Genomic DNA, 26,041 nt, shown 5'->3' on the forward strand with positions numbered 1-26,041 from the left:
AGGGAAGACATCAGACATGTCATTTCAGACACAGTTTCAACATCCAGGTGAGAGGTCAAGCTGATGACTGGAAACACTAGGTCAGGGTAATTCATCCCTGATCCGACCCTCAATTACCGTTATTATTACATTTGTCATTTATATTACAATTATTAATTAGAGCTACCACACACAGGAGGCATCTAGAGCCACAGGAATGGCTACGAGTATGAAATGGATGGGAGCAGAGAGAGGAGAGCAAGGGAGAAAGGTCTGGGAACTCCGTCTCCGGAGGTCAGAGGTCAGGCCAGTGAAGGGGCCAGCTTGGCCCCAAAGCAAGCCTCTCACATGCCGTTGTTTATCCTTGCACCCCCAGTTTCTGGCCCAGTGCCGCTTGGTTTATATAGCAAGTATTCAGTAAATAAGTTACAACGTCCCCTGAACCCCGGCTAGGATCTAGAGTCAGTTCCTAGAAGTTCTCCTGGGGAAGCAGAAGAATCCAGTAACTGAAACATGACCAGCCAGGAGAGGACATCCTTCCAGCCACCTGCAGCACACACTCAACTTACTACGAAACAGTACACCACTGCTCCACGAGCCCCTGGGAGACAAGGCACAGAGGAAACCTATTGACCAGCAGAGCAAACACTGGGAGTCTCAAGGGCCAAGAGTCAGAGAACAGAGGCTTTTCTTCTCTGGTTGTTTTGGAAAGTAAATAAACACACAGCCTGTCGGGAAGCTCCAGTCCATGCTGGCCAGTTATTTGCCATGAGCAGCCACAGCAAGGAGATGACAATGACAGGGTGACAGAGCACCTGTAGACAATTACTGAACTCTTAGATATATGAGACACATTCACAACTCGGTATGGTTCCCTTCTATGCCCAAAATGGTTTATTCTGGGGTAGGAAAACAGATCACAGATCTCTGGGTTGTCCTTAGTGAGTTCCCTTTGTAAGATAACCAATCACAACCAAACAGTGTGGAGAAAACAACAGAATCACCAGGTAACTCTGCTGCCCTCAGGGACCCTCAGTCTACCATCATGGCCCTTCGCTCAGAGACAACCTGGGTCACTTTCCTCACATGTCTAAGTAAAAAAGACTGACTTCGTGTCTAAATAACACAAGCAAACCAGAGAGATGGAAGGGCTCAGGGAACCAAACTAGGAGAGAAAGTACTGAAGTCAGGGCACAGGAAACTGAACTGGACAGCATTCAAGGGCTCCACCGTCACCAGCAGCAGGTCCAGTTAAAAAAGAGAAATGTCTAATCCAAAACAAATGGGCATACCTGTGGCTTTGAAGCCCTACTGACTGAGTACAAACTCTAGGTTTCCTAAGGAGTCACACTTCCACCGTGTACTAACTGCACCAGGGCTGTGTGTGTTTCCTCAGAATTTTAGGAGGAAATGTGTGTAACTGGACGAGAAAAGGGTGAGTTCAGAGCCAATGCTCTGCCCACGCTTCACTGTCTTAATTCACAGCATGCATACGGTACACGCCACACACTTCAGTACACACATTCTATACTGTCTTATCTGTCACCTCCTCTTGATCTCAAGCATAAATGCCACTGGAGTTTGTATTTATATTTATTTATAAATGATTTAATGTTGTGGGCGTGGGCATGGGTGTGGGTGCCATGGCACACATGGAGGCACAAAAGGACCTTTCAGGAGCCAAATCTTCTTTACTCATGTGGGCACAGTAGATGAAACTCATGTTGCCAGGCTTGGTAGCAAGTGTCCTTACCAGCTGTGCCATGTCACCTGCCCCCACAGTTCCTTTTTAAGTGCAAAATAGTTCTGGCATATCAAAAGGGCTCAAAAATATTTGCTGAATAAATCCACCAGGAGATTTATATAAAAACTTGTCACCTTAAATCTTAAGTACTAGGCAAAGATGCAGACATGACAGCTTGTGTGTGTGTGTGTGTGTGTGTGCTTATTTTATGTGTGTGTCTCTCAGCGTGGCCACAACATATGTGCAAGAGCCCACTGGGGTCACAAGAGGGCACCAGATCTCTGGAACTGAAGTTATAGACAGTTTTGAGCTGCCATGTGGGTTCTGGGAATCGAACTTGGGTCCCCTGTAGGGGCAGAAAGCACTCTTAACTGCGGAGACATCTCTCCAGCTCTCAGAGGTTACTGGCAGCAAATACAGACCTAAAATTCATGGGAATGGTCACAATGATTGCTGTCTGTCTAAACGTCACTGTCAGGAGCAAGTTGCTCATGTATGGATACAGAAATCCCGGCTGGGCCTTGTGTTCCACTCGTCCTGCCCGAGAGTCATTCTCTAACCTTCCTGTCAGTTCTGTGAGGCACACAGCTTTCATTATTCTCTTACTAAGTTCCTACCTGACTTAACTTGTCCAGCGCTGATTCTGTTGCTTGCACTAAGAAATTAGCAGGCAGTAGATGAATTGCAAGCAATAAACTCTCGGGTAATGAAGGGCAATCTGTGCTTGGTTTCTGCCCAGGAGAGGCCAGTGGGTATCGTATTAGTGCTCACAGAAGACATTCTTTAAATCCTCAGTGTGGAGATGTGAGAGAACTAATTATCACCCATGGTCATGTGGACAGCTTGGGGTGACTGAGACAGTGCTGCCCAGGATGAAGATCTCGAAAATTCAAGGCCATGAGGCCCAGCACCTGCTGGCTTATGGGATTAAATAAAAGGATATCATGCGAAATCTCCATAAACTACGCCCGGGGAGAAGACTGAAATACAGGTACTATTAAAAATACAGTGGAGTCAGGCATGGTGGTGCATGCCTATTATCCTAGCACTCAATAGGCTGAGGAAGGAACAAGAGTTTACAGCGAGGGGCAGGAAGGTGGCTCAGGGGTTAAGAAGCTCCAAGATTTTCCAATGGACCAGAGTTTGGTACCCAGGACCCTTGTTGGGCAACTCACAAACCACCTGTCAACTCCAGCTCCAGGGAATCTTACGAGCTCTTCTGGCCTCCATAGGCACCCATACAACTGACACCCCCCAAAATGCATAAATAAAAATATTAAATAAATAAATAAATAAATAAATAAATAACATGACTTTGAAGCTAGCCTGGGCTACATAATAAGACCCCCATTTCTGCTCTCCCCAAAAAAGTAGCTTTATTTTCTAACAAAACAGCTAAGGCACCATAAAAATATAGAAGAGTTTATGTCTTTGCAAGAAAGTAAAGTCTGTAATAGTCATATGACCACAGGCAAGCTGAAGCACTCACTGACTGGAGAAGGAGAAAGAAAGGGCTGGAAGGATGGCTCAGAAGTTCTGAGCACATGCTGCTCTTGTACAGGACTAGAGGTCAGTTCCTAGCACCGCCACTGGGTGGCCCACAGCCACCTGTAACCCCAGCTCCAGGGGCATCTGACCCTCTGGCTTCCACCACATCATCCCGTGCACAGACCCCCACCCCCCAACACACACTTATACATGAGTAAAAAATAAATCTGAGAAGTAAAACATCTTTAGAAAAGAGTGCAGGAGAGGACTGGAAATGAAGGCGAGGGCAGGCTCTGAACACCCCTCTAACTGGGTAGCCCTTCCATACTAATTAATAAATCTATTCCTCTAAAAATCTCCCTGCAAGAATAAACTAATCCATTTATTCTGCCCTTCCTCACATATATCCTGGCTGGTTAGCATCAGATCACGGCACACTCACAGCACACTCAGATAGGATAGTTACAGAATGACTCTGGTCACTAAGACACATATTGGAAGGAAGTCTAAGGTAGAGTCTGAGGGCTCAAACCAAGGAAGAGCAACTTTAACTCTTGCTGGCTCTACTGGTATAGCCACATACCAAATGTCGGAAATCTGACAGCTCCCATCAGCAGCTGACGGCAGTTACAGTGTGTGTGTGTGTGCACGTGTGTCCAGTTGGCTGACCAAAGTGGATTTAATCATGGGCTATGCTAAAGGAAGCTGAGATGCTGTTTATTTTGATAACATGCAGGAATTCAAAACCTTGAAGGACACAAGAATGATAAGCGATCTTATCATCCCCATTGTTTCCCACCCATTATCTCTTTCGAAACCTCAGAAGGACCAGGAGATAGTTCTTACTCCAAGACTGTAAAAAGAGGGGCACCCACATCTCTGAGAAAGACTTCACAGGCCAAGGATGCAGGTAGAGGACTGGAACTGGGCTACCTGCTTCCACTGAAGGACAGAAGCAGCCAAGCGGTGGCACGTAAGCGGTAATGGATGGGGAAAGAGGCATCATTAGATAAAGAGACAGACAGGGAGGAATGGTTATGAAATAGTCTGTGTCAGGGCCTGGGGAGAGAGCTCAGTCGGTACAGTGCTAACAACATAATCATCAGGACCCAAGTTCAGACCCACAACATCGCTGTAAAGAGTTAGAGATACCTCACATGTACAATCTCTGAGAGAGGAGATTCCTGGAACTTGCTGGCAAGCTATTCTAACTAAATCCCTAAGCCCCAGCCTCAGTAAGGGACCTTGTCTCAAAGAAACAACGTGAAAGCAACTGAGGAAGACAGCAGTGTCAACATATGGTCTCCATATTCACAGACACATACATAAGCGCATACATACAGACACATGAATATACGCATACCGACCCAATAATAACTGAATGCATTAACAGTCTGCGTGAGTGCTCTGCAGCGGTGGACGGATCCTGGAGTCTTTAGGATGACTGTAAGAAGCCCATGAACCCTGGTCAACTGCAGCATCACACGGAGAGCAACAGAGCTTCCCCAGCTAGAACCATAGGCAGTCCCTATGAAAGACCCGGTGAGGGTGACTCTCCTTACATCTCCACAAACTCTTCCTTTGTATTAAAAATAATTCCGTTCTTCCTGAATCAGAGTAGGTCTGCAATCCCAAAGGATGACAGTGGAATTCATGACATATCCCAAGATTCCACCCGGTAAATAGCTTGCAAAATGGTCTTTAGAGGTAAGCTTTACAAGGTTTCAAACCTTAGCCCTCAGAATAACGACTTTCTGGACTCTGCACCTCACAGCTACCCATGCTATTTCCACACATCACCAGGCCAAGTAAGTTTGCTGAAACGCCGGCCAAGGTAGGTGACTAAGTGTCAGAGGAAACCAAGGAGTCATGTTTAGGTGTGGACAGGTCCCAGAGGCTCTCTTTAGCACCTTCTGTACTACCAGGTCTAAATGGAGAAAGTCCAAGAATGAAAGCACAGATATGTAAACCTAGTAAGCGTGCAGATACCAACACAAACAGCTGGCTCCGACTGCACTGCCTGAAGTCTAAGGCGGCTGAGAGCAAACAGAAGGGGGGTGGTGAGGTGGAAGACAGCGTGAATACCACGGTAGGCCTGGGCTAGGTGTATAAAGTCACAATATCAACCCCTATTTACATTTTACTCATTGTTCTATGTACATGTTTACAAATTTCAATTTACTTTCCTTTTCTTTCCTACTTGCCATCATTCTGGAAAAGGTATATTAGAGTGGTCACCTTCACTACTGAATCCAAAAGTATCGCGTAAAAGTAATATGGATGCCACCCAAAGGCCTAGACTTAGCACTAAACACAGTACCTCTTAAGACCCGGACTATCCAAAAACTCAGTTCCATGTGCACAACAATCACACTAAGGACATGAGAGAACAGCTGTCTCTCTTACAACTGGGGAAAGGAGCGCCCAGGCACTGGACAGTGTAAGTAATGTTACCTTCACTGTATGGTTTCTATTTGGGGAAAGTGTGCCGATCAGGACACCGAGGATGCAGCTCAGGGAGAAGATGTTCCCCCACCAAACCGAGGTTCCATCCTCAGCACCATCCACCGTAAAAGCAGCAACAATAAACAAAACTTGACATTTCATGTTTGAGAAAGCAGTTCAAGAAAACGACTAGAAAGATCCAAAGTAGTTAAACCAAGAATAGTGGCCACATTCTCCTGTAGTCTTCGTACTTAGGAGACAGAGACAAGAGGGGGTAACTAAGTTCAAGGCCAGCCTGGGGTCAAGTGAGAGCCAATAAAAGCTTGGATTAGAATGGGAGAGAAACAAGACGTGGCCTCTGGTTGTCCTCATCAGCTACCTCCACAATGACAGTTGTTACACAATAGGAACTTAACAGAGACTTTTAAATGAGAAAAGTCAATGGCGGATGACACAGCTGCACTGTGGTGTCCACAGGCAGCAGTGCCAGCGGTGACACATCACACGGGAGCTGTCTGTACCTCTCCCTTATAATCCATTTCTCTGCTGATTAAAGCTAATCAAGGTTGAATTCTACGGCTTTCATTCTAGAACACTATTACAGAGGAATAAATGCACATCAAGATAATTATACCATTAGGGACAGAAACAATTTTATCTATTTCTGTACCTACACAGCTATATCTACAGGTATTAGTAAGTTTGCCAAATAGAATAGATGCTGGATCGTGCTTTAGCTTTAAGATCTAATTATTTTGTGTGTTAGCATGGCTTGTGTGTTCCTGCGTGTGTGCCTGTGAGTGTGTATGTGTGTGTATGTTTGGGCACATGTGTGTATGTGGGTGCACTAATTGGTGCTCATGCCGTGATGTATGTGGGGGTCACACTCTGTAGGACTGGGTTGTGTCCTTCCATCTTGTGGGGCAGACTCTCATCATCAGGCTTGGAGGCGAGCACTGTGACCCTTTTACCTGAGAAGCCACCTTGCCAGGCACGGATTTAATTTTTTTCCCATTTTGTTTAAACTTCCTATGTACAGTATGCATTACAAGGTACAATAAATCCCCTCCCTCCACTTTTCTGTTCTAAGGTCATTTACAGAATCTTAAGAATCTTTAAAGTATTTTTTAAATACCTAGGACTTTAAATATTTCTAAATAACTACAAAAATATCTTTATGGAAACTTATAGTCCTATAGAATGCCTATCACTTTCAGCCACAAATATTAGCCTGTAAACATTAATTCCTCTAAGGAGAAAACATGTCCGTCCAGCAGGAATGCGTCAGAATCACAAGTATTATAGATATAAGGTTAAGCCTGCCTTATGTCTACCCTGCTTGCTGAAACCTGGTTTAGTGAGGGCTTCTGCTAGTCTAGTGAGGGCTTCTGTTAGCCTTGAAGATTTCCTGTTGCTGTTTTTGCCACATGGGAGCTTTCTGTTTAATTGTTCACAGTGGGTTTTGTCTGTTTATTTTAAGACACTCAGCCCTTGCTAACCTCAAACTCACTAAGTAGCTAAGGATAGCCTTGAACATCCAATTTTCCTACTGGACCCTTTAATGCTAGGATTACATACGTAAGCCACCAAACTTAGTTGTCTCCTCTTTCTCCACTGCCACTTCCTCCTCTTCTTCTTTTCTCTCCACTCTTCTTCTTCTTCTTCCTCCTCTTCCTCCTCCTCTTTGTCTCTCCTCCTCGTCAAGAAAGGGGCTCCCTATATAATCATGCTATCATTGAACTCCTGGTCCCATAGGATCCTTCACTTCTAGAGGCCTGGAATTATTCTTATGCGCTACCACGCCCAGAAATTCTGTCCTCTATTCATGCCATAATTTCTATCCTCTTTCATTTTCTGCACGAGTATGTGTGCTATGACTGCACACTACTTCAGAGTGTGCATGTGTGTTCTATGGATGCACACTACTTCAGAGTGTGCACATGTATGTGTGCTATGACTGCACACTACTTCAGAGTGTGCACGTGTGTGTGTGTGTGCTATGACTGCACACTACTTCAGAGTGTGCACGTGGAGGTCAGAGGACAGCCCAGGTGGCAGGCCTCACCCACGACAGTTTCACTGCTGCTTCTCCACAATTTATGTCAAGCTCACTGGTCCAGGAGCTTCCGAGTCTCCTGTCTTCCCTCCCATCCCCCATCACAGCTAAGACGGTGGCCTATGCACCCGACTTCCATGTGTCCTCATGCTTTCTCAGAAGACACTATCACCCACGGAGCCTTCTCCATGGTCAGCTGTTTCCTTCCTTCTTTCCTTCGGTCTTTATTCAAAGATTTATTTTATACGTATGAGTAAATGTTCTGCTTACATGTATGTCTGTGTTCCACATGCATTCCTGGTGCCCTAGGAAGTTAGAAGAGGGAGCTGGATTCCCTAGAACTGAAGCTGGGTGGCTGTGATCCATCTGGGTGCTGGGAAACAAACCTGGGTCCTCTGCAAGAACAACAAGTGCTCATAACCACCAATCTAGCTCTCCACCCCGACTCCAGGTTTTCTTAAATAAAGTGGGCATTTAAATTTGCGGCAGGTAACTCTCCTTGCCAACACCGGGAAACCTGTTTTCAAGGGTATCTTCTCTTATGTTTCCAGTGGCAAGCACCTACTGACATCCCTTCTTCCTGTGGATTAAACACACTAGGCGGGACGTCCTCCTCACGCTCAGTCAGCACTAACTCAGTCCAGCACTCCTCTCCTTATGAGGTCACTCTGACCCGTCCCTTAGAGCCCACTTTCCAAGTCCTTTCCTCAGTTGCCAAGCCCGCTGCTCTGCAGAAGCAGCCATGGCCAAAAGCAAACTCAACAGAAAAAAGTAGCAAGTAGAAGGTAGATGAAAATGGGCTGCGAGAAGAGAACTTGTCAACACAAAGCAAAATGTGGGAAAAACGGGTGTTAGCCAGGCCCCAGGCCACACCCACAGCCACACCCACAGACGACTTGGAGGAAATGCACTATTGGAGAGGTTCTCAACCTTCCTCATGCTGTGACCTACTAATACAGCTCATGTCATGGTGACCCCAACCATAAAATTAGTTTTTTGGAACTTCATTAATAACTGCAATTTTGCTACTGTTACGAATCTTGGTGTAAATATCTGATATTAAGGATATCTGATATGCAGACCTGTGAAAGCGTTATTCGACTCCCAAAAGGGTCATGACCCCCAGGCTGAGAAGCGTGCTTCTATGGAAAGGAAGATGTCCACTTGTATTTTCCTTTTCTCTTTAAAACCTCTTACAGAGCACTCTAGGACCTAACAATCAGATGTTGTCCCAAGGCAATAGCTTATCACTGGCCTGGTGCTCTTCCGAGCCTGCTGAGCTGACAGAGAGCACTGTACCTGAATGGCACTTCCTCCTGTGGAACATCCACGTAGTACCGGATGAAAAACCTCTCGGAATCTTCCCGCTCACCATCTGAGACAACACTGCCATTAAGTTTGGAAACCGATGGCAATCTGTAAGTTAGAAGCAAAATACCGACACTTTAAGGAGCCAGAAATAAAACAATTGGGTGTTCTTTTTGGAAGGACATAGCTGGAGGGACCTTGCTCCTGTCTGAAGACTGATGTGCAGGGAGGTCATCAAAAGAACCCAAGAGTGCTGCATTTCCAGATGTGACACAGATGTTCTGTCTTAAACCTCATCTCTCAGAGCACAACACTAGGACACACTTTCAACATAGGTGGATGTACTGCAAGCCGAGCTATGGGTCTAACGTACCTAACAGCCCCACTTTACACGTTTCCTCTCTTTTAACGTAGCTGTGTCTATCTCTGTGTATTCACTCACATGTGGGGTTGTCCACAGAGGCCCAGAGTGGGTAACAGAGTCCCTAACACTGGAGTTACAGAAGGTTGTTTACCACCTGACATGGGCATTACATGAATACTGGGAACTAAACTCTGGGCCATGGAAGAGCAGCGGGTCTTTTAACCACTGAGGCATCTCTTCAGCTCCATTTTAAAAAAGAAAAAAAAAAGGTAAAATTTTAACAATATATTTTATAAAATTCAATATAACAAGAGTATAAGCATGTCCACATGTAATCGGTATTTTAAAAAGTAAGTCATAAGCTCTTTCATAGTCTCTTACTTAATATAAATTAGGGGAGATCCAGTGTCTGTTTTATACTTCAAGTTAGCCAAGGTATTACTTCAAGTGCTCACAGATACCCAGGCTGGTGGCTGCCATGTTAAACAGCACAAGTTCTAAATGAAGTATATATAAGATGAATATATAATCATGAACCATCTTATACTTGTAAAAGGATTGTGAGAGGAATATAAAGCCCAGCCTACCTACCATGAGGCTCAGGCTTTACCATGAAGGAAGGCTGAACCTCTGACTGTGGTGATGCCCGCACAGCAGTGTGGATGGACCTGCGCGTTAGCTGGGCGTTAGCTGGGCAGAGGATCACTTCTGTGCTTAAGGAAGAGCTCCCCTGCAGACACCTCAAAGCCTCCTGCCCGTCCTTCCAGCGCTCTGTGTCGGGTACACGCAGAGAGCAAAGCAAAGCCCTGGTGCCATTCTCATTTTAGCCAAAATCTTTTCTCTGCTAATGGTTCCTGTAAGCGCACACACTGGTGGGAGGCTGCACAGTGTACAGAGGAGCGTCAGAGACGGGAAGGCAGGGAGCACAGAGAAGACAGCGACAGCCAGCATTCTTAGGTAGGAAACACATGCTGCGGTGCTGGCTCTGTTTCTGGGTACAGGTGCACTCTCTGTGACCACACGTTAGAGGAAATCAGGACGCCTACATCAGACGACTCTCCACCAAAGTCTTTCACCTCATCGCCCAAAAAGGATTTTCAAATGTTCTACACATTTCAAAAGAAATGGGCAAACATACATTTACAGGAACTGTCCCTCAGTGGTCTCGGCAGGACGGTTATGTCTTGCTCACGACAGCACATTGCTTTTTATACAGATCTGAACTCCACTAGTGCCAAGCACAGCCTGCTCAGGAGATGGACAACCCACAGTATCGTCAAAGAATAATACACAGCCTGCTCAGGAGATGGACAACCCACAGTATTGTCAAAGAATAATACACTGCCTGTTCAGGAGATGGGACAACTCACAGCACCCTCAAAGAATACACTGCCTGCTCAGGAGATAGACAACTCGTGGAATCCCCAAGACTACACTGCTTGTTCAAGAGATAGACAACCCACAGCACCCTCAAAGAGTAAACTGCCTGTACAGAAGATGGAACAACTCACAGCACCCCCACAGAGTACACTGCCCCTTTAATGTCCCTTCAGAGGACAGAGAAGAGAGCAGGGGAACATACCTGGCCACCACCAATTTCCTGCGCTCCTCGGTGGTATACGGCTGCAGAAGAGGGATTCCTAGCAATCTCACTTCTTCGAGCTTAGGGAATGAATTTAGTTTGTCAATGTCTTCCCAGGACTGCAACCCTATTTGAAAAAAAGATAGTTTCAGTAAATTCAGAAAAGTACGAACAGAAGAAGATAACTATAGACAAGAAGCTACCAACAGTTCCTGGAATGCTGAGGTAGCAGCAGCCAGTCAGATGCCGGCTAGGACAGAGGGATGTGGTTAAACTCCAAAACAACTTCCCTGGAAAACAGGCCTGGTGCTGCTGGCCCAGATGCTCATCTGCTCAGAAACTAAAGCAAGAGGGTCTGGAGTCCAAGGGCAGCGTGGACAGGATGGAGAGACCTTCTCTCAAATGTAAGCAACTAAAACAACCAACAGATCCATTTTCCAGAGCCTCTCTCATCTTTGTGAGCTCAGTAGTGAAGGACAGAGAGGGAGGAGGACTCCAATAACCTCCCATTTCCCGTTCTACAGCAATGGCTTCTAATTGGGTTGACATGGTTTCAGCAAACAGGGTAAACGCTGTGACTTTTCTAAAAAGTGACTGGGCCGACTTCTTTTACTTCAATGCAGACATGTGGACTGTGGATGTTACAGGTGATGGGGGCAACCCAAAATGTCCCCTAACATATTCTGAACTGGGACAAGAGCAGGAGAATCAGAACTAATGCTTATGTTTCATGCTACCTCAACACCAGTGGCAGGAAATGGGTCCAAAATCACTGCCAACGTCAACCCAACCCACGAGCACAATAACTCTGAATCTTAAGTAGGGAGAACACAAGTTAAGGCGCTTAATTCTAAAATCCACTTCTCTCCCTGGCTATGAGCAACTGTATCATCCAAGCTAACACTTGACGTCTGAGTCAGGCACCCAATAAAACGCATTGGTTTATCAAGTTGGACTTTGATGGTATCTGTACTTTGGTCTTTTGTCTGTCCCTTATCTGGGGTGTTTGCTCTCTTCTTCCCAAGAATAGTGTCTTACAACAACACAACACAACTAATGGCCCAACTACATATGACCCAGCTAACAACCTTACTATAACTAAAAGTGTAAAATCCCCTCAACAGACACAACAGATGGCAAGTAAGCAGAGAGAGACTCTTTCCCGATGTCACTCTAAGACACCCATTAGAAGCCAAAGCATACCTCACTGCAACCCCAAAGCTGACAAGCACAGGGGCAACATAGCTCATTCACAGCTGGAGTAAATGGAAAACGGTGCAGGTACTTTGAGACTTTGGGGTTTCTTACAAAACTAAGCATAACTGTATGGTTCGGGTATTGTGCTTTTATTGTTTAGCTAAACAGATCAAAAGTTTATGTCCACTTGCAAATCAGCACAGATAGTTAAAACCTCCTTATTCATAGCTGTTCAAGCTTGAAAATAAACAAAAACCCTCCAGGAGCTGCTGGAGAAACTATGGCACACCTAGAAAATGGACTACTGCTCAGTGCTCAAAAGACCACGGAGAGGTGTGAGGGGCTTGAGTGTGAAGTACTAAGTCAAAGGAGCTGATTTAAAGAAGCCCCACGCGGTGTGACTACAAGTAAACGACCCTGGGCAAAGGTGGGAGTGCGAAGACAATGGGAAGATCAGGGGTGGTCGGCACTAGAAGGAGAAACAGGCGGATGAAACCAAGGGTATGGGCGAGCACGGAGCTTCTCTGGGCACACCACGTGGAGCAACTGATCTGTTCATTTCTTAGAGCCCACGTGACCTAAGGGAGACAATGTACTCTTGGATGTACGCCAGAACCAGTTCCCTGACGGACTGCTACAAACAGAGTGGGTGTGGGAGGCAGGTGGTGGGGGCGGGCTGTACATACACCGGCACCATCTGTACCGTCTACCTAAGTTTGCAGAGAACCCAAAGCTGATCTTCGGTTGTACTGCACAGAATTCAACGGCAATAAGGTCATAATCCAAGAGACGTAGACGAGTACTTTGAAGGCTAGCAGACCAGGCTTCCTTCCTTACCCTGCATCCAGGCTGAAAGGCTCTAGCCGGTAATTCTTTCTCCTCTGCCTTTTAGTAACTACGTCATCAATTTCACTTTACCTCTTTTATAATATGACCCTTTCAATGTATGAAATAGAAATTATGAGTGTAAATCTACGCTCCTGAGGACTTATTAGAGTACTTATGAAGAGAAGGACTGTGGATCATAGGTTCCTGCTGGAACCCCACCCCGTCACCTGCACAGCTATGACTGAAACACATTCTTACCATACCCCATGCGGGAGCTTGATCAGTCTGACACAGAATGAGGCAAGCCTATGTCTCACCTGACTTGTGGAGGCTGATGGATCGTAGATTAGGGAACAACCTAGCCAGGGAGTCAGCAGGCTCCTCGATAGCGTTCAAGTGGTTGTTGGCCAGGACCAGGGTATCCAGTGATGGAAACATCACACCCAGCTTCCGGATTTCAGTCCAGTCTTGGAGGTTATTGTCTGTTATGTGTAGGAGCTTTAGGGAATGACAGCAAACAGAGGGACAAGACACTGTTTCATAGTCATTAAGGCACAGGAAGAGCTCCTCCAAACTGCAGAGAGAAAAGGAAACAGCCAAGTATTTAGAGCAGTTGAGTTTAACCTTTACACAGACTGCCATGTATTTAATAACTAGATGGTCCAAGTGCCAGTAAACCCAGGAGGCTGGGCCAGGAAGAGCATCAATTCGAGGCTAGCCTGGGCTACGCAGTGATAACCTAAGTTAAAAGCTAAAAATAAATAAATATGCACTATATGTGAGACTCTGGCCTGTATTACAGCGTTGTTTGCCTGAAGCTGAAACAGTGCATCGCTGAGAAGGTAGATCTAGTGTGAACAAGAGTCCAACAGGAGCTGCTGCTTGGTTACTCCCTTGCTTACCTCAGTGCCAGAGTCTGCAGCGTTTGAGGAGAAACAGACTCAATAAAATGTAGAGGCAATGAAAGAAAATTCTAGAAACAACATGGACAAATGTTTATAAAGTCAAACAGTAACTACCAAATCCTTACCCTATGTCAGGCCTTGTTCCAGGAACATTAATATAATGCCGTCCACTTTACAGACAAAGAAACTGGACCCAAAGAGATTAAGGGCTTGTCAAAGTTCTCACGGTTAGCGTGTGACGTCTGAACTTAAAAGTTAATTCAACTGTCACATCAAGTGGTACACCAAAGCCATTCTAACACCTGAGAGGTGACACAAGGAGACTGAGCTATTTAAGGCCAGCCTCAGCGCAGAGTGAGTTTGAGGCCAGCCTGGGCTTCATGAGGCCCTGTCTCAAACAATCAATTTGATGCCATGCTAGAAGCCCTACCCAGTGAAGAAAGCTCATTAAACTGACAGTGAGGAACTCGGTTCAGCAAGTGGGGTGAGGGGAGATCCTGGGGGTCTTGGATGCTTTTTATATTTAAGCAATCAAAAATCTACAGCTTCATTTCTTACTGTCAGAGGTTTCCTCTGCATGGATATATGCATAAACAGACACAAACAGAACAGGACATTTCTGAATTGACAACCCAAAGTATAATTTCTTTCTAAAATTATTGAATTAAGCATCTCAGCATCACCATAGTTTAGAAACCCTAGAACTTTTTTTCCTTCCAGAGGAAAGGGCTTAAGCACAATTCTTAAGTCGGGTAATCAGAAGATTAAAATGGAGAAAGGCTGAGGTGCTCTGGATGGCAAGCGTTTCTCAGGGTACTTTCTCAGGAAGGACGCCATCTCGTGTTGCCCGCCATCATGTGTCGCCCAACTACACCCCTGGAAAGGTGAGCAGGTCATCCCATCCCCTTGCCCCAGTGATTTCACTTTTCTGAAGCTTCTCATTCTCTACAGCTCTAGGGTTTCTGAGATAAAACATCAGCAGAAATTCTAGGCAGAGACATGGATGGCGACACGCGCCTATGCCCCGCCCCCATGCTCGATGGGCTTACTCTGGCAACTCCTGCAGTATCGTGTGCACTGTTTCCCATGACGCTTTGCTGTTGTTGAGGACAAGTTTGCGAACCCCAGAGAAGGACCCAGCACATGTTCTTTCTAAAACTGACAGACTCAGAGGATTGGAACTCAGGTTGAGAAACTCCAGCTGAGGAACATTGGACACAATCTTACTGACCTGTGGAGAAAAGAGAGAGGCTTTAACAGGGCAGCAATAGGAGCTTTGAAAAAACAATCCCGTTTCCGAGGGCCTGAGTGGGTGGGTCCAGGTGAAGGGCCTTTTACCTCAGAGAGTACCATTTAGCTAAGGCACCTACAGAGCAGCAGAAGGAACTTCGACAAATTGAGGCAAATAATTTAGTCTGTTTCCAAGAAGGAGTAGCATAGCTGAGAGGCAGCGGCACAGAGCAAGTCCCTATGTGACCATTAGCCAGGCCCTGATGCTGGCCGGCATGGTGTGCCTTGCAGAGGAAGGATAAAAGGATCGTTTAGATGGCATTGCAGGCTATACATTTTTAAAGAGCTAAGATTAGGCCACGAATTTGACTGTGTTCTCCCTCCCATTCTCAACACCACATTAAGTCTGAGTAAAGATCTGTGTGTTCAAACCTGACTGGAGGGACATCACCACTAAGGGGTGCTTCAGTTTGTTTCCAAGACAAATCAAACTATATGAGGTATTTACTCAAAATCCCAAAACATCCAATATAGATCAATAGCTAGATACATGACAACAGATAGGAAGAACAGATGGATGGTAGTGAAGGATGGTCATCAATCTATGGCTTACTCAGCAACTTCTATGGAAACAAGTGGGGCTTGTTTGACTGACTACTCTGCAGTTCTAGCTGCCCTGACACAGCTTATCTCATTAACTCTTCATCTGCCAGATGGGTCTCTTTATTATGACAAGTGAAACGACTGAGGCTCAGAGATGTTAAATCATCTGACATTGTCCCACAGTATATCATAAGTATAACCTGGAGAAAATGAACAGCCACTGCAAAGATGCTGGCACGGTCAGTAAGGACCAAGTGAAGGAAGCATGGAGCGATGGCCAATACCTGCAAATGTATTAAGGAGGCATGGGACTCAGAAAGGAGCAGTTAGAATTGGTTTCAGAGTGTTGAAAGGCTTGGATCTAATCAGTTTCCAACACTGTTGGCTGACTAGTGTCAGACACATCACTTAACTTTTCCAAGTCTGTTTCCTCACTGGTGAAGTGGAGAGAGTACCCGGATGGTCCAGGACCGCGTGGAGGGTTAAATGAGGTGCACATGACGTCACTCAGGGATAAGACCTGAGTGTCAGTTTGTTTTCAGAGCTCTGGAGGAGATGTGGAGAGGTGCAGAGAGGACCACAGACCGAGGTGAGCTGCAGCATCGTCGGGCCACAGCTTCTGCTCAGTTCCATGAGAAGATTAACTCCAGGATGGCTCTCAGAAGTCTGTCAGAGGGGAGGGCCCTCACATTCACTGCTCATCCATTCTGTACACTAAATGTTACACAAATGAAGAAGTAAGCCACCGAAAAGGAAGATGCACTGATGAACAGGAAGATGCACTGAGCTGCTGGCTAAAGCATGAGGGATCTGGACAGGCTGAGAACAGTCTCTTGTAGTCACTCTGCGGCTGAATGCTACCAAACCATAACGCAGTATGTGGCTAGAATCTGAAATCTAGGCGGTGACTACTCATCGCTTAACAGCTCTGAAGGGGTCAACAATGACCTGAATATCAAGGAGAAGGACTTTCACATGGAGGATAATGACCTCTTTTGAGGAGGATGAGGGGTATGAAATTCTGCTTAATAACTTCAAACAAAAGTACAACTCAAATCCTTCTCCAAAATCTGCTCGCTCATCCCTCTATATTCCTATAATAAAAGATGAGTAACTTAAAAGGTTGGAAAACAAATTCTGGGCTCTTCCAAGCTAAGGGCTATGTGATGCCCTTTTACCATCTACATCGGCCAATGGCCAAGTGTCCAGTGAGGACACTGTATATGTCCCCAAACACTAACTGGACAAAATCAGGTAGGAAAAGTTATGTGTTAGAAATACGTATTTTCTTTTAATGTACAAAGATCAACTGTGTAACCTCACACTGAGAATAAGAGTCAGGAAATACCATGATGATTAGACTGATACAAATTTACTTATGAAGCTGGGTGTGGCCTTTAACCCCAGCATTCAGGAGGCGGAGGCAGGCGGATCTCTGTGAGTTCGAGGCCAGCCTGGCCAACAGAGTGAGTTCCAGGACAGACAGGGCTACACAAAGAAACTCTGTCTTGAAAACAATTTTTTTTTTGACTTATAATGGAAAAATTTCCCAACAGCAAAGGTGACACACTCCATTGAGTTTCTAAGACAGCTCTTCACTTGGTGTCTTTAAATTAAAAATTATAAAAAAATAAAAAAGTCCCCTGGCTGGAATGAACTGAGGTTGGTCATGTGCAAAGATGAACAACTCGCAGCAGCTCCAAGGCCCCTGTAGCTCCAGGGTTTCCCAGGCCCCAACCCTGGCATCTATAAAGGAAGAAACTAAAGGTGTAAGGAAAATGGAAAAGAGATTGATGATAAAATCTGTAATTTATGCCCAAGCTTTTCTCTGTCTCACTTGACTGGCTAACTCCTTCCTCCTCTCAAATACTTTATTCAATTTCTTTTATAAAATGGCTTCGATAAGAAAAAGAGTGGTGGAGAGATACATTGGAAAAGGTTGGACAAAATTCTACCCAGCCAAAAATTCAAGTCAATAGCTAAAAACCACAATTGCTTTATATACAGGTGCCCAATTAAGAAAGGTAGACAGACACACTTTTCCCTCCTTCCAAAGTATTACATTTCTCGCCCATATGTGCTTTAGCCTTGAGATATATAGCAGCTAAGAGCATAAAACAAAAGAGACTGCTCATTAGTGTAATGTTAGCGACCACTCAGAAAACTCAAAGACCATACTATGTTACTTCGCTTCACACTGCTATGCTAAGACAGGCGGGATTCAAATGGGCTAATGTCTAGGGACAAATAATCTTTTTCATAATCAGACACGTGGGTTGTAAGGGAGCTGAAATGTGATGTCTTAAAGCCAGTGACCTACGGAGCACTTGTAGCCTGCTGAAGAGTTTAATCGAGGGAATAAAAAAAATCAGTCTCTTTTGCTGTTGGTTCTTCTCTAGTCTCTTTCCGCTCTGATATGTACTCTAAAAGACTGGGATCAACTACAGTTAAGAACAAGGAGGATTACAAGGAATGGTGAAAACCAGAATAAACTGGAAGAGAAACCTGAAAGCAACAGCAGCAACAGGCTACCAAGGGCATGGGAGGATGCTCTAAAGAAGTGCAGACATCGCAAAGGAAATGTGCAGTCCCTGGCTGTATGCGGTGTGGTCCTGGAAATAACACAGACCTTCGCTAACGTAGAGAAACACCCCAGGTCCTAGCTTAAGCTCTGTGTGCCAGTCCATCCTACAGACAGCTCCCTTCAGAAGTGCAAATGCACCATTATCAAACTGCTAACCAGTCAGCAGGAGCTCGGGTACATATTCAAAGCAGAGGCAAAAACACAGCCTGAGTGCAATTTTAAATCTCCCAAACAACAAATTTAGAGGATCCAGCAGGAAACAGAATCAGGGGAGGGTGTGGTCCGTACACCTCTCCGCTCCGCTCCCAGTGGCAGGGCAGAAGATAAGTCTACCCAACTCTGGGGAGTCAGGGTCTCAGCAGCAGGATCCAGGAGAGTCATGAGTCTGAGGGTGAGCAAGGTGACTGGCTTTTTCTGCACCTGGGCAGCATAGGTAGATCCTGCCTGGTGACCCGTGTCTCAGAGGGCCAAGAAAATACAGTGTATGATTTGTGAGCAGTGAGATATGCAGTTTACACAGGCAAACAGATAATGTATGCATAAAAGCTACCTCTTGAGCAGCCCCAGGAATCTGCACTTCGCTTATAAATCAGGTGAGAGAACATTCAAGAATTTAGATAAAAATCCTATCAAAACAGGAACTATCACTAAGACACACACACACACACACACACACACACACACACCAGATTAAACAGGACAGTGGAACAGACATAAGAAAAGGTGAACAAATAGTATTCATCATTTTTTCTTAAATAAGAAAGCTGTTTTAGGATTTGTGTAACACTTGGTAGCTACAAAGCATTTCAATGGCTAATGACCAGTATATACTGATGAGTGAGGGGGAGCGCTAGAGGACCAGGTGAATTCTGGGAGGTCACAGGAAGAGTTGCAGCAAGTGGGCTTCACCAGTCCATAGAGACAGTCAGTCATCCCTTAACACAGGCAACAGACATCTGACTCTAGTCAGACTCTAGTGTGTCTGTAACAAGACAGAAACCACCATCAGAACCAAGCTCACAGCTCTAGGAGTCAGCAAGTGACCATACCACACTGGGATAAATCCCTCTGCAGCCGTGGGCCCAGGTGACCTGGGTGAATCTTCCTGTCTGAGCTGAAGGCCAGGGGAATCTGATGCACGGACAGCAACCCAGGCAGAGGCCAGCACATGACAGGAAAGAGAACGGAGGAATTGGCATGACGAAAGTGAGGAAGCTGCCATGCTAGGTGCTCAGGAAGCGTGCCTCGTGCTCACGATGTGCTGTGAATGGTAGTGCGGGGCTAACGACAGTTCTAGAAACAGCAGAGCTATGTGGTGAGGGCCCTTCCTCAGGATTCAGGCCTTGGTTGCTAAACAAGGAAAATCGAGGGAAGGGTGCCATGCAGCAGAGTCCAGTGTGACTGCTTTACTGTCGAGTCTGCGGTGCAATGATGGAGGTGGCCGGATACCACAGGGGTGACAAACCCACTACGCAAACTTCTCCAAAGAGCCAGAGCAGAGACAATGAGTGTAATCTAAGGCAAGAGAATGAACGGGGGCAGGCTGGTTTATACTTTGAGGTAGTTTCTATCAGGTAGGTAATGGTAATAATGACAAGAAGGAATACTGTGACATCGTGGCTGTGTAGCGGAGTTACCCTGAGGTCAAACTACTCGACACTGACTAAGGGAAGTCCTGAGGATTTGTTACAGATTTCAGTAACAAGAAAAGGACCACAGTCTCGGCTTCAGCAGAAGCCCTTCTACGTCAGTCTGCAGAGAGAGAGAAGCGTGAGCACAGGACAGGGGACTGGGAAACAGAGAAACCGCTGTCAGCAATCGAAGCTTCGGAAGACGCATTAACCTTTCGATGCCTGGAATAAAACGTCTCCATGCTGCTCACAGCAATAAAAGCAGGATCACAGCAGTAAGCACCAACCGAAAATTTACCAGAAGTAGTTGGCAACTTGCTCTTGACCTTGACACATAGAGATGGCCAGAGTCTCAAGGAAGGACCAGAGCAGGATATAAAGGAACGTAAGCAAGAATATAATGGTTAGCAACGCCTTTCCCCAGATGCGGTGATGCAGACTTTACCTCATGCCAGTCTTGGAGCTTGTTGTCAGAAAGATCGAGTTCTGACACGTGAGCGCAGAAGGCTGCAATTTCTCTTTCGTCTCCTGCACAGGTAATCCCGCAGCTGTTCAACACGAGCACACTCGGGAGGTTGAGGCGATCTGAATCATTGGAAACACAAAACACTTGCTCCACTCAGCCTAGCTCTTGCCTGTGGATGTTAGCCCCCAGGAATCACAAGGAAACAAAACTATCTCCTGTATTCCAAGAGGGACCTGGGGCCTTGAATCCTTTCTCTTTAGAGAAAGTTCAATCTGGGCCAGGAGGAGCTCAGAGGTGCTGCCTCCCTCCACGGTCTCCTCGGCTCTGCTCCCAGCTGCCTATCTCCAGTCACCAGCGACACCTCACTGTCATCTTGCCCATGCCAATCCCAGGAACTTGTGTCTTACACCAGCACCGACTGACCTCAATTCTGTATTTCTAAAGCGGTCTGCCCCACTCTTTTCTCTCTCTCTCTCTCTCTCTCTCTCTCTCTCTCTCTCTTTTTTTTTTTTTTTTTTTTGGTTTTTCGAGACAGGGTTTCTCTGTGTAGCCCTGGCTGTCCTGGAACTCACTCTGTAGACCAGGCTGGCCTCGAACTCAGAAATCTGCCTGCCTCTGCCTCCCAAGTGCTGGGATTAAAGGCGTGCGCCACCACCGCCCGGCTCTCTTTTCTCTCTAATGCTCCTTTTAAATATCAGCTCAAACACTAATGAATTATGTGCGGAGGCCCCTCTGTCAAGATGGTGTGTTCCAACCATCTTCCTCCCTTATGGGAAGACAATCAAACGCTATCTCTTTCATTCTTGCCTCTCAATGATTCCCACTGTACACTCATGTATTAGCAGATTTCCCTTATGAAAGTATTTCCTTCTTTAAAAATAAATTCCTAACTGGAGAAAAGGCTTCAGAGTCTGAAATATGCAAAAATCAGGTCAGCAGAAGAACAAGTCTGACCATGCCTGCTCTAACGTGTGTGTGTCATATCCCCGCTCTATCTTATGAAAGGGACAAATGTGACAACTCAACCACTTTCTCCCACTTGGAAAAAAACAAGGCCACCTGAAGGTCATGATTTCTAACTTGAGACCTCGAATTATATGATTTTTCTACTAAGTACTCTTTAGTATCACATTCCTCAGATGTAGGACATAGCCTGGGCGACAAACTGCCAACTGAGACAACTATTTCTACAGAGTGGAAGACAGTTCTACTGAGAAATGACTGTCAGCGGACTCTGTGCTAGAATAAGACAGCAATTCCCTAGGAACCACCTGTAATTACAGAGAACTACTGCTAACATTTGTTATGGTCAGCTGAGATACAACAGCTAGGACAACCCACCCTGCACACTTCCCTCCCCTAGAATGCCTTTGTCTCCTCCTACCCACACTCTACATTCTCCAAGGACTAGTTAACCTTTGAAACCTTTCCTGATAGTAATATCTTCTAAATTTCATTCTCAGTCACTGAGTTCTCATTTGGCTCAACATAAGCTACCTTGTGTTATAGCTTCAGAAACGTGAATGTCCTGTAATCTAATCCAAGAACCCACAGAGGTCCTCAAGGGCACAGGCCAGCCTGTACTATTCTGTACCCTCCCAGAGGCTTGAAAAGGTATGCATCTGCAGTATTATCCCCTACACATTAGTCTTGCCTAGAAAGGACAAACTAAGATGCCTCCGGCCAATCTGGAAGAATCAGTTCTCCAAGCCTCTTTAAGAATACACTGGAATCATAGCATGCACTGATGACCATCTGACTCAGGATTCAAAATGAAGGCACTCATTCACAAACAAGGTGATGCTGTGATCCAGCCTAGAGAACTGCCCACCACCTCTTTGTTCTGCCTTCCTTACCTTTCATAGGAGAGCCCTGAGGAGTGGCTGGGACGTGGACCCCCATCCCAGGGCCGCGGCGGTAAGGGAAGTTTTCAGGACTGTATTTTTCACACAATACTTGCATGAAACTTCTTCCACTAGGCTGGTCCATCTTCTTTTCTGAAAAGTCTGTAAGAAACCAAGAAATCATCAAAATTATCTACTTATTCCTTTAAGAACTATTTCTTGTTTACAAGGAAGGATGCAGATGCCGGGCTCTGGAGGAGTGGGTAACATTCTTCGTCAGGTGAACTTCCACTGTGCTGAGAATCCAGAGGAAGCAGTTATCACACAGCACGGTGTGTGCTGTATCACTAAAAAGTAGTCCAGCATTTAGAGGAGGGTAACAAGAACATCTTCGATTGGTTTATCAGATACATGTAGGAATTTGAAAAAGGCTGAACAAGACAGTGCAGATTAAATATCAGACTAAATTTGAATAGTTCATGTGAATCTTCTAATAATGTCTTTTAAATTTTATTCTTTCTCCACAGTAACAGAATCTCAATCTCTCTCTCTCTCTCTCTCTCTCTCTCTCTCTTTCTCTCCCTCCCCCCCTCTGTGTGTGTGTATGTATGTGTGTGTGTGTGTGTTGTGAGTATGCACACGTACACGGATATGTACACTTGTCTTTACAAATTATGACTAAGCTGTGGCTGACAGGATAGAAATACGTGGTAGTTTCTGGAAATCTTTAAGACAGACAGCACCTTCTATCTGACTACTTCCTGCCCTCCTTCCGTTCTTTCAATGCATAGAGATGCCTTACAGGATTATGGGTCCAGGAAATAAGTCTGATGAAAGGAAGTATAAGCAAAAGGGAACCAGGCCCCCAAACACTCCCCTGACCTGAGCTCGTACTGAAGGATACCTTTGGGATTCCAGGGACAGATAATAATCTACTTTAACATAAGTCACTATGCCCCATTTCCTGGTCACTTACTGGACCTAAGCCTACCTAATAAAGAGTGCTATTTCTTCTGGTGCTGACTTTGGGTGAAGTTTTCTCTATTTAATCTTACCTAAGGGCCTAAGCACTTAGGAACTCTAGCATTTTCTCCGCATCCATCTACATATTAAAGGAGAGAATACTGAACACACTGACTTCTGACAGTTTGAAAACCCACTACCCTCAGAGCCTGGCCTATGCTGTGCTGTGTATCAGCCAGGATACAGGCAACGACAATTCATCTCCAACCACCAGCTACCACAATACTCTTTAAATGAATCAATGAAAAGGAGGATGGTGAATGAGAAGACGGAAAGGCTGACCAAGGCACAGCAGCGAGAGTGCACAGTGACTATGAATGACTCTGAGAAACCTGGGGCTGGCAAAGCAGCTACAGGCAGGAACCGCTGCGTACTCCATTCATAGCTGAGCAGAGTAGGAAAGAGCTGGCTTTGGAGGAGGGAAACATAAGTTGTTTGTTTTTTGTAAACTCCTCTTGGTGCTTGAGTATATATATCACAGATATGACGGAACCCAGGCCAAGAGCAGAGTAGCTAGGAAGATTCTGTAGATACACAGGCTGGCATGATGATGAAGGCCTGAGCTAATATCCCAGGACACACTCACTGAGCGAGGGAGGAGCAAGACGGCTTTAGTGAGCAAGGTTTTAGGGAATTACAGGGGCTGGCAGAAGGGACGTAAGGCTAAGCCTTGGGTTTCCGGTGCTGACCATTAACTAGTACCTTTAACTAGTCAAGGAGCAATAAACTGCACTTCTTCCGTGGACAATGTTGGGTACTTGATGATACTCTGAGAAACATTATAAAGTTAGGTGACAAATGTTGGCTAAAGATGGAGACTCGGATGTCAACCTTAACATAGGACATGTTGTGAGGACTAGAGAGACAAAGGAACTATGGGGTGGGCGCCAGCGACAGAGGAGGCAGTGAGTCACAGAGAAAAGGAGCAGGAAGAACCAGAGCAGAGGGCACAGCCCCCGGGCTAGGACCGATGAGAAGTGAAGGAAGATGGGATGGCAAGCCCCTCGGTAGCTAGACTAGAAAGCCAAGGACAACCATCACTATTTCTTCCTCAAACTGATAGAGACTGGTTGGAAAGACTGCTCAGTGCTTAATAGTACCCAGTGCTCTCCCAGAGGACCTGGTTTGGTTCCAAACACCGACATGGCAGCTCAAAACTGTCTGTAACTCCAGTTCTAGGGGATCCAAACACCCTCATCTGGCATCCTTGGGCACCAGGCATGCTTGTGCTGCACATACACATATGTACACAAACACTCATGCACATCAAAAACAAAATTTAAAAAAAATCACTAAGAACAACTAGAGGCTTGAAAGCAGTTAAACATTAGCTAGGGAGGCAAAGGATCAGAAGACACCAACGGGAACAGACACTAAAGGGTTTCTCAGAAGCTGTTAGATAGAACCAGACAATGCTTCCGGTTGCTCGCTGTGAGTGCTGACATTTATTTCACCGTAGCAACACTGCTTTCCTTGTACCTATACAGTTAAATAAGTCAATGCTGGCTCTTTTTCTCAGGCTATTATAATAACTCTACCATTAAATTATACAGGGAAAAGAACTGTAGAATTCTGTATCTTCCGGTACTAACTCAGAGCATCAAGTGCAGCGTGCCGTATCCTGCAAAGGCTTGGTCAACGCTGCCGAGCACTAAAACCACTCAAGTCTACAAGTGCTGAGTGGAAATGGCAGAGACTGTGGGAAGACAGTAGATTAAGCCCCACTCAGTTTCCACCACTTAATAGCTTTGTGACTAACAGCACAATGCTTGACCTCCGGCAGTAGCAAATATATCAGCCAGCATTTAAATCTTTCTGTAAAAATAAGCACATCCATCTAATTAGTAGGCAAATTTGATCTTTTCGTTCAATAAATGGTAAAGTTATATATATATATAATTGTTTTAAAATAAATCTTTCTGATTATCAGGAAATGTTTGATTTATATATTTTATCTATCTACATACGGAGGTGATGAAAATTCCTTGGATGAAAGGAGTGACAAACGGACAAAGTTTTACAAAGCCCTGATCTGTAGACCACTGGACCACAGGGGCCCTGGAGAGACCGCTAGTGTGTTACTGGCATTCCCAGGCTGTAGTAAAGCTCTGAACTCTATACTCTGTTCATTCTGGATGGACATTCTGATGAGGTGGAAAACCCACGGACACAGCAAGTTTATGCTTCTCACAGACTAGGTACATATGAACTAGTTCCTAGCCTGTCTTTCCTCCTCACACATGGATGATCTGAACTCCCCCTCAGGTTTGTAGCAAGAATTCAAAGGAGAAAAAAGCATGGACATAGAAGTAGCCACTAGACTGCATGTCTTCAACTGCAGCCAAGCAGATTTACTGGCCTTTGTAGAGTCAGTTGAGACATTTAGAACATGCATGTTCACTGACTACATGCCTATCCATGGAACAAGTGTTTACCTGTATAATTTACACCTGTGGAGTATATAACAGGTCACCTTGGAAACACCTTGAGTACTGGGCTGCACTCCATTTAAGCCCTTTGTTTGCAAGCTTATGGTGGGCACCTGTTTTATAGCTATGACTACAAGACACTAATCTACACTTTTTGACACGGATCTAGTTATTCCACTGACCTAAGGAGTGATAGGTGTCTGAATAGGGCTACTGTGGCTTCAGGAACTCTCAGATGGACAGGTTCTTTGTTTACATAAACTCACCATCCTCAACAGCACACAACACAGGCCAGTGCTCTGCCACTAGTGAAAGGCCAGTGCTCTGCCACTAGT

General features: G+C 45.4%; 1 protein-coding gene across 8 annotated transcripts in view; it reads right to left on the reverse strand.

Annotated features, from left to right (window-relative positions):
- Nucleotides 1–26,041, reverse strand: part of Tbcel (tubulin folding cofactor E like) — a 56,786-nt gene that overhangs the window by 14,414 nt on the left and 16,331 nt on the right. For all 8 annotated transcript variants that reach the window (XM_028755903.1, XM_028755906.1, XM_028755902.1 and 5 more), the window contains 6 exons: nucleotides 22,267–22,416; nucleotides 20,390–20,529; nucleotides 14,946–15,127; nucleotides 13,309–13,565; nucleotides 10,967–11,093; nucleotides 9,012–9,128 (listed from right to left, as the gene is read on the reverse strand). In XM_028755903.1, coding sequence (XP_028611736.1) covers nucleotides 9,012–9,128; nucleotides 10,967–11,093; nucleotides 13,309–13,565; nucleotides 14,946–15,127; nucleotides 20,390–20,529; nucleotides 22,267–22,416 — 973 coding nt within the window. The remainder of the gene's footprint in view (nucleotides 1–9,011; nucleotides 9,129–10,966; nucleotides 11,094–13,308; nucleotides 13,566–14,945; nucleotides 15,128–20,389; nucleotides 20,530–22,266; nucleotides 22,417–26,041) is intronic.

The sequence above is a fragment of the Grammomys surdaster genome, unplaced genomic scaffold (assembly GCF_004785775.1).
Source record: "Grammomys surdaster isolate TR1022 unplaced genomic scaffold, NIH_TR_1.0 126086, whole genome shotgun sequence".
In the NCBI taxonomy this organism is placed as follows: domain Eukaryota; kingdom Metazoa; phylum Chordata; class Mammalia; order Rodentia; family Muridae; genus Grammomys; species Grammomys surdaster.